At 43.0% G+C, this 13,489-nt stretch overlaps 1 protein-coding gene across 1 annotated transcript in view; it reads right to left on the bottom strand.

The window, feature by feature from the left end:
- LOC104514247 (fibronectin type III domain-containing protein 3B-like) overlaps window positions 1-13,489 on the bottom strand; it is a gene marked incomplete at its 5' end in the record, with an annotated part of 53,800 nt that overhangs the window by 3,611 nt on the left and 36,700 nt on the right. Inside the window, 4 exons of the mRNA XM_010157867.1 lie at window positions 1-20; window positions 7,938-7,998; window positions 8,332-8,470; window positions 11,226-11,285. The exon at window positions 1-20 is cut by the window's left edge and continues 140 nt beyond it. Coding sequence (XP_010156169.1) covers window positions 1-20; window positions 7,938-7,998; window positions 8,332-8,470; window positions 11,226-11,285 — 280 coding nt within the window. The remainder of the gene's footprint in view (window positions 21-7,937; window positions 7,999-8,331; window positions 8,471-11,225; window positions 11,286-13,489) is intronic.

Genomic DNA, 13,489 nt, shown 5'->3' with positions numbered 1-13,489 from the left:
TTCCCTAGAAAGAGAGCAATCTGTAATCGGAGAGCTATGAAACAAAACCACACGGTGCTTATTTAAAAAAGAGCCGTTAAATGATATTGGAATTAGACACTTTCATACAGGCACTGTGCACAGAAAGCTGTGTAAGCCGCTGACAGGATCACTACAGGGGCTAAAATAATACAGATCGACTGAAACTGAACACAGATAATGCAGATCAACACAGCCAGCCTGCTGTCAGAGTCCTCCTCTTTTCAGATTCGCATCTTCATGAGATGTATCCACAGCTCCCGTCATCCCACTGGAAGTGCAACTCCACTCGCGTGAGTTTTGGCAGGATACGGGTGAAATCTCTGAATCGACCCGGTCACAGGAAAGCGGCAACCAACACTTCTCGCCAGCGCAACCCTCTGCGTCTCAAATCCCCCGTCAGCCCTCCTGGCCCTTCGGAAAGAGTCCCAGCAGAGGGCCCTCGCTGCCCACTGGCCAGCCGCGGTCAGCCCCAGCCACTGCGCCCGAGGGGACAAGCTGGGGCCCAGCCCCGTGAAAAATTGATTTCCTCATCACGGAGGGACAAGCCGGGGCCCAGCCTCGTGCCCCCCTGCACAAAGCTGATTTCCTCATCACGGCGGAGCGCACCGTGCCATCCCGCTGCTCAGAGGGAGCAAAGAGGATTTGTTGGAATACGGGCACAGTGGTTAAGAAGCTTGGGTGTCAGGTTTGTTTAGGGGTGCTTCACGTCGTCGTGACCTGGAGCGACGATGAGCCCTGACAAAGCCAGGATAGGGCAGCAGCAAGGGAGGGTATCAAGACACCGCTCTGGCTCCCAAGTCTTTCCTCAGGTACACCAAGTACAAACCAGCACGGCCAAGGACAGGGACATTCAGAAGTTCTCTCCCTCCCCACCAAGTTTAAAGCAATTCTTCTGGTGCAAGCGCCCTGATAAGCTATTGATTATTTTGGACACCTGTCTCTACAGTTTTTAAAATTTTTATTTTATCTTGATAAAATTGACATCTGCTCATAGACAAGATAAATAATGTCACCTGTTATACACCAGCTTGACAGAAGACACGGTGTTTCTACACCTAAGCAAACTATCAGGAAAACTATTTCTACAGGTGTCACTCACTGCAGCAAAGAGCCTCACCTGACTCCTTCACCTCTTTCTGTCCTCCCATGCACTGTCCTTCCTCCATGGTCAACACATCATCATTAAAGGTCTCACAAATACCCGAGTGGGACATCCATGTTTCACCGGCCCATTCTCCTGTCCCTATGAATTTCCACGTCTTTTCACTCAGATTGCAACACAGAAGGAAGAACTGCGTAAAAGGTTTGTAGTAAATCTCCAGAATGTGTTTATCAAGCTAGAAACGATCGTGCAGACCCCTGGCACAGCACAACAATTTGGAAGCACTAAAGAGACATTTAGCACGCCGGCAAACAGCCACAACTTACTTTTATTTTACAGCGTGATCCTACACTTGTTCTAGAACTCGGTTTTATACACAATCTTCAACTTCCCCCACCTGCTCCAGCTGCAACATTACTGTATGGCTCAAGTAGATTAAGGGCTGGAATTGGAAGGGAATCACGAATCCTAAAGCAAAAGTCTTTTGTAAATGAGAAAACTTTTTTTCAGGCCTAAAATCCTTAGATACAGAGTTATATGATAAAACAACAAAAGGAATTGCTCACCATACTTCCCAGCTCAGCAATATCATATTTAAAACCCAGACTATACAAAACCTAATTAGTAAACCTCTTATAGTAAAATATCCATTCCTCAGTGCAGGACTACTAAATACAGATTTCCCGCCCAAAAACCTATAAACTCTTTTATATGTTTAGATACATTAAACTAATTTTCTTCAAACTCTTCAATGACTTCATATTTGTAAACCATTTGAAAACATTTACTTTCTTTGTTTTCTGCTCAAGAATGTTTTTGGTTTGTAATTTCCCTGTGTTTTTTCTCCAGGAGAACAAAGTGACCAACTGCTAAGTGTGAGATTGACAAATAGATGAAGGGCTATGGCTAGCTAAAAGGGGTAGGCCTGGAAAGTCTCACCTGCAGCACAAGGCCAGAACAGAGAGCAACGGACAAAGGAAATGCCAATTTGTCAAACCAGTGGGTTTAAACTTTGCAAAGACTGCCAAATATTGATGTTATCTTCGACTCCGTCACAGTACAAATTCTGACACTGTATATATTTTTCTTTTAGAACTGATCTTGTACATTCCCCAGACTGAGAGTCCAACCAGTATTCAGATTAGTCAGACTGGCTGGTATTTTGGATTCTATTGGCACTAATTGGAGAGGCTGGCCGATATTTCTAATTATCCTGGCATTAATAGCCCGCAACTAGTCTTTTCCCTCCCAAGATTTATGAAAGCACTAATGCTGGCATAATTATAGACAGGAACAACTGGCAGGCTGGTACTGGCTGCCACCCAAGAGTCTTACAGCTTTCCCAGAATCCTTCTCCTATTCTTTGTACACTCGGCATCCAAGTTTTAATCCTTTAAATAATGTTTCGTAAGTTGCTTAAAATATACTGTATCATTTCCGCAAATATTTCTAATCCACAAATTTCAGAGGGAGAGCAGACACTGTCTGGCTTCTTCACTAGCCCTGCTTTCTCCAGCCTGCATTCCCTATTCTTCACGAGGACAACCCATGCTGGGATGATCATCGGGGCCTGCTGAGGAAACAAGAACAATTCAGCTCAACAAATCCATTAGAATTTGTACAAGACTCGAACCCAGCATTTTAAGATAATTTTAAGTAGTTTTGCCTGCTATTTCAGCTACATTTCAAATGAGCTACACACTCATTTGAAAACAGAGTGCTTAAGTCTGTCTTGGAGAGAACGTTCATGGAGACAAGGGTTATGAGATTTTAAATGGGTTTTGACTCTGTTCCCTGCAGCAGACTCAATGAACAAACACAAAAGAAGGAATGGGCCACTGCAGGTACAGTGGATGGAGAAACAGAGCACAGCCCTTCACACGACCTCACACGAAAAGACTGAATAAAAGCTGCCAGCATCAGATCTGCAACCAGGAGGCAAGGTGGCAATCTGCTCCTTCACTTCTGCGTTTGGTTCATATTGGCAATAAAAAGCAGCAGACTGCTACTCAATCTGACACAAAGCTGCGGAGCAAACTGTCAACAATTACCCTAATATCTCCGCAAAGCATTTACGGTGCAGGCTCTTACACAAGGGGCTGAATTTTCCATATACACAAACATTTAGAAGGCAGAACAGGCCCTATGAAACTTCCCCAAAATATACACAAAACAAATTTCATCCAAGGCTCTCCTCTTGCATGTCTCCTAGGAGTGGCACAGATGGGCTCTGAGGAGATCTAGAGGGCAGGAAGGTGATCAAACACAAGCCCAAGCAGGAGCGTGCAGCTCTGCGTATCCAAATTCCGGTAGGCCATCACTGAAATGCACGGCGCTGATTGCCGACCAGTATAAATGAGCACACCTCTGCTAGCCCCGGGGAGTTTAAAACTTGGTGGGAGAACAAAATGATCTCCATTTATCTGTATGTAAACATAATTATTAACTCTCCATCACCAAATCATTAAATAGTGAAATATTGTATCTGTCTCTCTATTGAGCACATCAGAATGAGATGCTTACTGGAGTTAAAGCGCTCAGAATTAAAGCTGCTTTTGAGTTATATACAAACCAGCGACACATGCTGCGTGTGAGGGATGTCCTTGTCTCTGGCTCGGAACGGTCCTCCACTTTCCCATAGAGAATGAATAAGATCCTCTCACCCTCCATATGCACAAGACAAACATTTATTTATCACCACTTAATCACAGAATGATCAATTCACATCTCATTAGTAACAAAGGCCTGATTCTTACAGCAGTGCCAGCGGCATTTTTCAGTGTAGTTACAGTTTACTGATTTTGATGAACGCTGGCATCGCAAAAAAGCACCACCTCCTTTAGAGTGATGTTTTCTGTTCGGAGTATCTTAAATGCTATTTTTTCCCAATTAGCCTTTTGCTTACCCTGAATAATCAACCCTGGCCCTAAGTAATCAACTGACTAGATCGGGTTGGTAAATTCAAAGGGTTCAGGCTTGTAAAGTTCAGAGAAAAGGAGCCAGAAGATGGAGTTTTCCTACTTCTAACCGATTTTGCTGTTGGACTACTATCCCAATCCCAGCACCTGAGGTGCAGGCACATCCAGATCCTAATGAATTCCAAAATACCTGAGAAGAGGGGCTAATCCCTTGAAGTCACTGGAAACTTTGCTAGTGTATATCCCATTTTTCTGAGTGACGATTCACTGAACTGATCTCTTACTCTGCTCTTAAAAAAAAGATGGTTCTCCACAGTTCTTCATACATTTTAAGCTAAAACAGTTTATTAGCACGGCATTTTAACTATAATTCAAAGACCTATGTCGGTACTGAGAAAAAAAGTATTTGCATTTTCTAAGTAACATGACACCTGTCACATTACAAACAATCCAAACTGGGAGAGAAAAAGGTGGAAAAGCCTTATCTATAGACTAGTCTACTTCCCAGAGTCTGCAGGTCAGGAAAACCCTCAAAACTCAGAACTGAAGCGAAGAGTAAGAAGTTGGGTAGGACTGGCAGATATTAAGCAGCATAAACTCCTCTTCAAAGTAAGTCAGAATACAACACACTTAATTCCAGTGAAGAAGCAAACCTAACTCATTCGTGTTTCATCTAAAGCTCATCTAATGAGGTGAGAGAAAATTTTTAAACTATATACAAGAAAAAGCAGCTAAAGCAGAGGGTAAGAAGAGTACTGTGTCTGTTCTCAGCAAGATATAGTAAAAAAAAAAAATCCAATAACCTGCCTCAACCCTCCTCCTCCCATCCCTTGAGCCATCCTCCAGCCAAGCAGGGAACCTGCAGCAGGCAGGTGTGGTGCATGGGGCTTGCTGAGGAACACCCAGCTGCCCTGCAGCACCTCAGCCCTGTGGGACACCCTGCCTGCAGCCATGAGAGGTGAGGTGCAGCCCTCTTGTTACAATCTACCACCTCACCTAATCCCAGGGCTGTAAAACATCCCATTTCTACTGTCCTTTTACAGCAACAACTTCATATCTTGCACATACAAGTGATGCCGCCTACACTCCTGGCTGCATTTTAGATGCTATAAACTATGCCTCTGCTCTGTAAAACAAGAAGGTACGAGCTGAGATGCCATTGAGCATCCAACACGCTCCAAGATCTGAATTGCCACAGAGAGGGATGCCGTTACCCACTGTGTGGGACCGTGAAGGGGCTGCCAGAGCTCCTACCTTGGTGGGAGCGGGTAGCAGAGCTCGAGCTGGTGAACACGCCGGCCCGACCACCTCCATCACTTCGTGTCTACAGCCTGAAGCTGCAGCCTTCGCATCACAGCTTCCCACGATCTGCAACCCCTATCCTTCCCTAGGAAGGAAATCGACTTCTCAAGGCAGACTGACATTTTAGGGTGTTTTTCTAACTTTATCATCGGACAGACTTCTTGTTCTCCACTCATGCACTCTGCTTTGCAGCCACAATTTAATTTCCTTCTGATTGCTGATTTTCCTGTGTTTATATTTTACGCTGTGCCCTGTAGCTAATGAATGCTGCTCTAGCTGAGATCTGGCAGAGTGTTCGCTGTTGCCTGGCAAGCACTGTCCTCTTCCCTGATGTATTTATTTCTTGATTTCACTGGGACACGGTGTGGCACCGTAACTAAGTCGGTGCCTTCACTCACATGGAGTTTACACGACCAAGTGCGAGGGTACAGGGCATCTCAAGTGAACTCTCTTCTGTATGTGGGTGCCGTGACTCCAGCAGCTAACTGCACCCTACATCGGAGGCATAACTTTGAACGGCACATGAGAAAGCGAGTGGAGCAGCTTGCCAAGCTCGCCTTCGCAGGTTGATGAGGCTCTTGCAGATGCAGGCACGACCAGCCTGGATCTTCAGACTTAAGATTTATTAATCTTTAAATAAATAGCAAATTTTAATTCAGCAACTCAAAATCGCGTTCCTGTCTCAGATCAGGAAAAAAATTTCAGACAAGCTACTCCTGTGGCATTTCACGACCAGCCTGGATCTTCAGACTTTAATAAATCTTTAAATAAATAGCAAGTTTTAATTCAGCAACTCAAAATCGCATTCCCATCTCAGATAAGGAAAAAATTTTCAGACAAGCTACTCCTGTGTCATTAAATAACTCACAACCGGACAAGTCCAGTTCAGGCAGAGTCATGTCAAACCACTGAAGATGTACCAAATTAATTTGTGCAGGGCCATTATTCTTTCATCTTTGCTGGCTAGCTATCCACTGGGATCTCGGATGTCAGGGTTGTTTCTGAGAAAACAAGGTAATGAGAACAGACAGACCAAGGGAATTGGGATGCCTTTATTTTTCCCCATCGGTATGTGGGCTAGCCTACACCAAACCATTTTTGCCTTGTAAAAAACAGACATCATAACAATTCTTTCTGAAGCTGTAACTGTAGGTATATACTCAGAATTAAAGGGTTTAGAGGACAAGAGTATTGCAGGATTCTCTCACATATATGCAAAATTACAACTATGTAATTTTACATAGTTGTAAATTAGTTGCTCCATGTGGACAAAATTAATGTCCAAAGAGCATGCACTGTATTAATGGTCTGCTGCTGGTCTTTCTTTTGACAAGACCTTCTGTTGCTTCTGTTACTGCCTTTGCAGGCTAGAATCATTCACTTTTCCACCACTTCACTGCTCTGTGCTGTTACATTCCCATGGCTCCCAAGTTACTGGAAGCCTTAAAGGAGATCACAACCACATAGTCAAGGTGTCACAGGTGGTATAATGGGATCATCCTGGCCCATCCTTTTGGAGAAATGTCTTTTACATCTCCTTTCCCAGACCTCACACTCCACTTTTCTTCTTCACGGACAACCTTTCCCCTTTCCATTATGTGGAGAGGGACAGCAAGCCATTCTAAAATTACTGTTAAATTTTTAGTTCAGTTCAGTGGGTTTCTCATCACACAGACTCCGCTTGCTGTGACGCCGCATACAATAAATGTTTGGATGGTGAGCGCTTCCAAACGTCCGACATGTAGGAGAATAATCTGGGAACACGTTACTAGTGAAATGAAGGAAAATGATTCATAACAGAATATTTCCCTTCTGGATATTATTTTTAGACTACTAAAAACCTCGAGACATTTCTCAGACTGTTTAACTAAACACCCCTCCACACTCGCCATTTCCTGACCCGTCACCTTTTTTCTTCACATGTTGCCCAAGACTCTTCTGTCACCCAATACATATTTTTTCCTTCAAAGATGATACTCACTGACTCATGCTTTCAGCAGAAATATGGCTTGCATAATGGAAAGGAGGCAGAAAGGGATGAGGAGGACTCACAACCAGAACATATCCCCAGCAAATCTTGCTTTTAGCACTCTCCCCAAGAGCACGCTGCTCGTTAACCCTGTGAGGTCCTCAGGACAGAGAACCTATTTCCTTTTGTGTCTGGAAGGGGACTAATTGCCACGTCAAGGACGCCCTAAGTGCGTTTGCTGTAGGAAGGGCTGTAAGGTGACGCCTCTTCTTCCCTGAGGCAGGAACAGTGTTTTATTCTGCACTCAGCATCCAGAAGAAAGAGATCATGAACAGAACTCTAAGATATATCAGAAGTAATTAATAAGTAATGCTAATTAACACTAAAAGTATGTGATAAAAAGTTACATTTCAAAAGTACAGAAGCAGAACATTGTCTCTGCATAAAACACACTGCAAAGTTTTCCCCCCACTGACCCTTTCACCTTTCCAGCTCTTTACCTAACACCATCAGGATTTCATTTGCCTCCTTCTACTTTCGCCTGTATTTAATTATTTTTCTCTACTCAGCAAATCCTTGTAAAGTCTGAGTGCCATTTATTTATGTATTTATTTCAACTAGTTACTACTTACCTCATCCCACTCCAGAAGGTAGCTGGTGATTTTTGAACCATTATCAATGGGTGCCTATGAACAAAAACAAACAAAAGATGATCTTGGGAATAAGAGAGAACTATTTCTCCCCCCCAGGCAGATGGCTACAGTGTGAAGTGAAACCAAAGCTCGGGGTTTGCGCATAGCTTGGCAACCTCTTAGCGAATACCGAGAAGAAGCTGGACATAATGAGACACATATATTTTAAAAGTCAAGTCAGTGCATGGGGAGGGATTTGTCAGTGTACAGCAAGTTCAAGTCCCTTACTGATAAATGACTGTCTCAGCTTGCAGTTATTTCCAGCGGTTACGCTGTCAGTAAAGTGTATTTTTCACTGCCTTCTTGCCCAATCCAAGTATTACCTACCTTCCACTGTAAGGTTAAGGAGCTTTTGGTCCTGTGGGAGGGTTTGGGTGGGAAGGGACACTCTGGTGCTGAGCTGTGAGTGGTGAAGCTTACTGGCTCTGAGCAGGATCCCTTTACCGAGTTGTACATTGCATATACCCTGGAAACAATATGCAAACGGGTTATAAATTTGCTGACAGTTGCAAGATGAGACAGCACTGCCTCATCCCCCTTATCTGACTACCAAAGCATCCGCGATAGCGTGCACCAAGGATGGATTTCTCACAGACCAGTGGCTAGCATTATTCTACTTCACTTGCTACAAGTATGCAAAAAAAACATCACAGAAGAGGAATATTACAGTGTTTTGTGCACACGGTCCCACAGATCACTGAGTTTTCTACCAATATTTCCTTATCTACTGCCAGACTTTCACACAGAGTGCTAAAATCCTCTTCGCAACACAACAGAAAGTATGAACTCATCAGAAAATGGCACAAGCTTTAATGTATGGTTTACAGTTCATTCACATGTGCCACGTTGAGGGGTGGTAACTGCTGGTCTCCTTCCATGGGTACAGGCTTCTACACAGCTCAGGTGTCAACACGTACTGGACCTCCATGAATTAGAACTAACACAGGTCAGGAACACGGCTCCAATAAACTAAAAGTCTTCAAAGCAAATTTGATTTCAGGCAAATCCCCGATACATCAGCACAGAGGGGGATATACAGTAACAAATAATGTGGGAAAGTGAATACAATATAGTGGAGCACTTCCTAACGAGGTGCTTTTCTCTGAAAAATTAATGATGTTATTTTTTCCCTTCAAATTTTCCACACAGCAAAAGAAAAGTGCAAATTGGAAGCCTTCTACATGAAAAAACATTCAAACCCTGACCAGACGATGACCTCTTGAGCTGGCTCTAGCTATTGTGTACTTGAATGCAGAGTTTAAGAAAGGGCAATTTCTAAATTTGTTTTCAGTAGATAAGAGTAATTTATGTACAATGGCCACCTACGTAGAATCAAACCTTTTGGGACAGGTTCACAAGAACTGCTATGGTGCTGCTTTACCCATCACCTGTTAGCAGTCAGGAGTGAAAACAAATGCAATTAATTAATTGAGTCTGCATCTGGCAAGTGGTATGTACATGTGCCAGAAAGCAGCATAGCTAAGCATCAACCACACACCACCGGAGAATACAACCATGCAAAAATGAGCTTATCGAGCATCTTCTGCAAGTCATTGAAACACTGAGCACAGTCACATCTGAAAGTACCAAAACACTACTGCTTGCAGAAACACAGGGGGTGGATCAGAGCGAATCAGGTTGTCCAGGGTGCCCAGGGTCCAGCAGAGCAGAAGCAAGCACAAGCAGCTTGTGTGTGCAGTGAGAAAACCCTGAGGGATGGTGCCAAGGTTGAGGAGACCCAAGGCGATCTGCTGAGTAACTGTTGGCTCCATAAGTTTATTTACTTAACAGATTTATTTCTTCAGTCGTTAATACATAACACAGTTTCAGAAGAAAAACTGCCGTGGAAAGCAGTCAGCCTTTTCAGCGTTGGTTCCCTCCACTACAAACACATGCTGCTGCTTTTTATGCCTGACGTTTATATTTAGCAGTCATTTCTTATTGCGGACTGTTCACAAACGACTTATAGTTTGGCAAACCTGCAGGAAGGTGGAGGGAACCATAGGTAGGCAAAGTGAACTCAGCCAGGACACAGGGCACATAGCAAATGCCCCAGAAAGTCACATGAGACCTCAACACCATGCTGTGCGCGGTGACTGCTCTGCTGACTGAAGCTGGCTTTGAAAAGGATGCTCGATCACTTGCAGCGGGAAGCTCAGCAGTCTTTTACAACCTTCTCCTCCTCGCTGCCAGCCATTTGCTGCGAGAGCTGGGACTACCGCCTCTCCTACTTATTGACAAGAAGTCACTTCTGGTCTTGGGCTTCTACTTGACAAGTTCATTTTAGGGCTCCACTAGAGACTATCCTTAAAAAACAAGAAGCTATAGTGTCAGAGAATGACGGACGCATTTGCCGTTGGGTCTTTTATAGAGCTCAGAAGCAAAGTGTTTGTTCTTTTAAGTTTTACAACCTGGAGTGGCCTTGATGTGAAAAAGCATGCCAAACCTAGCCCTTGTCTGGAACAACAGAAGGAAACAATAGACAGGAGTGAAAGGATCTTTTTAAAAAAGGATATTGAGCATAAGAGAACAGGATGTGAATTTGAAGCCTTGGTTCATAAGCAAAGTCTTTTAAAAAAATGCAATATGAGCAGATAACAATACAGTGTTAAAAACATCAGGGAGCAAAACTGAGAATGTGTTCATAGTTAATAAATCTGTAAAGCACATTTTTAGAATCAAGGAGAAATATGCTCTGAAAACACCAAGACAAGCCGGTGTGAATCCATTTTTCTTTTGTAATAAATGCTGAAATTACTATGGTCAGACGGATCTGTAATCAGTAGATTTATTTCATAAAGCAGGGAGTATTTATGAAAAAAACTGTGCTGCAGTACTTGCAGGGCTAGCACACCCACAGAACATTAATTGGACAAACTCCAGTTGCTTTAGACAAGTTTAAGAAGCCTGAGTTATCCCACTTTTACACACAAGCACTTCCAGGCCTGTTAGACATATAGACAGAAACAGATATATATATCTACGTACGTCTTTTCTTCCTATTACAGCAATGGCAACATGACAGAAAATTCATTGTTTAAAAGGCACTCTTGTAGCTTAGAGTCTGAGATAAAAAAATCTACCAGAAAATATTTAGAAGCCACTGAAAAAACCACCATGAAATTCTTGAGCTACGCTGTACATTTTGATGAAACAACTTTCCCATTTGTTCTCATAGAGTTGAAGAGTTTATATTTAAGTGACAGACATTACTAACTCACCTGACATGATAATCTGTTGCTGGCCTAAGGTCTTTCAGGTTATATTCTAATTCTTCTCCACTGCAGGAAAAAAGGACCAAAGCCAACAAATCAATAGATTATGAAAAGCAGTATCACACCTCGCACAGTGATTTTCTGGTGACTAGCGACCCCCTCATATTATGGTTTGAAAGCAGAAAAAAAATATCCCACCACAGAAAACCAGAAGTACATAATATACCAATGATTTGACGACGCACTTCATGTTTCTTGAAAATTTTATAAAGCTCCATACACATAGTGGAAAAGTAGTTATCATGCCTATGCATACAATAAACTGGCTGTATGGGTTTATTTCCATGCTATCGCTACATTTTGTTGCTATTTGCATAAAGCTCGTCATGCTTTTCAACCCTCCCGCAGCTGAAAAGAGAAACGATGCATTACTTTTGTATTTCCTGCCCATTCCCTCTTTCAAAATACTTCATTAAAAGTGAGTCATTGAACTTCAGAGGAAAAAGTAGACTTTCTTGCACAACTGTTTCACTTATTTGCTTTCGCTTCCAGAACCACATTCCCTGTGAGGATCATGGCAAGGAGACGTTTAATTAATGCCCTAACAGCCGGACCCAGATCTCTTTCAAAACCAAGAAAAGTAAAAGCACAAAGTTTCAGACATTTTAGGACAAAACCAGCATATAACCTATTAATTTCAAATGTAGCCAACATAGTTAGGGCTATTCTTTTCCCTTCTGGTTTGTTTGCTGGTAAGTGAACATTAGGCTCAGTCATGTGTTGCCAGTTCTGTCGAGATTAAGGTAAGTGTCAGTGCTTAATAAGGAATAGAAATCTCATGCAAGTGCTTGGCTTCTTCATGATTTTATTAAAATATGGGAAACAAGAAAATTCTTAGTTTAGTATGAAGAAATACTTCTTAGATAGTTGGACAAATACAGGGAGGTATCTCAAAATCAAGAAAACAAAATCAACCAGAAAGCACATGCCTGCTGGGCTGCCAGATATCCAAAAAACCCTCTTTTTCATACAGTCCAATGCTCTTCAAAATAATTTTTTTTTACCCTCTGAAGTGAGTGCCCCTCCTTGCGAAGACAATGCATTCAACATATTGCAGGCTTTCTTTTGCCTACAGCAATGATGATTACTGCGGCTCGTGACGGAGCGTACCACATTAAGCTAATGGGTGTGCTCTGGCCAGCAGCAGGAGACAGATTACTACAGCAGCTTTAAAACAGATGCACAACATTTCATAACCAGGAGAAAATGTGCAGCCATCACACCAGCAAGCACAAGAAGTACTAGAGTGTCCTTTCCATCTGAAGAGCTCAGCAGCACACATTAACCTATACAGATGCACACACTGGCTCACAAGCAGCTGGTGTAAATACCAGGAGAAAAAAAAACAACTAACAAAACAAAAATCAGGCAGTATTTCCCTGGTTAATAAGCTCTTTTTCTACTACCCAAGGTAGTTCATGCAGACCTGCCTCTAGTATCCCAGGAAGAATATCCTAATTCACAAGACATTCTAAGAAAGGAGATAGTATAGTCTCGAGAGGTAATTCCATAAATGTTGTACCAACTGGACTCTATTTAATGAGACTTGGGAAGGATTAGCTATTTTGCAACAACCGAGGTCAGATCTCAAAATTTTCTGTCCTCAACATCATTAGAGGGGAAAAAAAAAGGCGTAACACCATATATACTTTATCACTGAATGAGCTCAGAGGATCACTGGAAGGAGAGACACAGAAATCCCTCAGAATCTTTACTGAAGCCTGCAGAGAGCCTAGATTCAGTTTTTTGTGGGAGCCCACATAGCCTACTGATTGGTGTGCTCCCTCCTCTGCTCATCTAAGACACTAAAAAGCGGTAAAGCACTCAACTTTTGCTTGTTAGCTCAAAAAGCAAGCTTTACTATTCTTAATTCTGCATGTCCAAACCAATTTAGCCCATTAGAAAGGCAGCTCTTACCTGCGTGGTACACGCGAAAGGTTTTGACATTTAGCATAAAAGTTAACTGTTTCATTGGCAATGGGAGAGAGAGCATCACATGGAGGTGGCAGGGGGAGGCAGTGAGGGACCTTGTGACATGCACTCAACCAGCTCAACACAAGCTCCTCCAGCAAGGGGGGCCGATTGGACAACCCCTGCAGTGTCTGGGGATGAGGGGATGGAAAAGGACCTGTGGGTGCTGGTCGACAGCAGCTGAACATGAGCCGGTGTGCGCCCGGGTGGCCCAGAAGGCCAGCGGCATCCTGGCCAGG

Source organism: Eurypyga helias, unplaced genomic scaffold (assembly GCF_000690775.1).
Source record: "Eurypyga helias isolate BGI_N326 unplaced genomic scaffold, ASM69077v1 scaffold4788, whole genome shotgun sequence".
NCBI lineage: Eukaryota > Metazoa > Chordata > Aves > Eurypygiformes > Eurypygidae > Eurypyga > Eurypyga helias.
The sequence above is the reverse complement of the archived record's forward strand: the minus strand, read 5'-3'. Positions and strand labels throughout refer to the sequence as shown.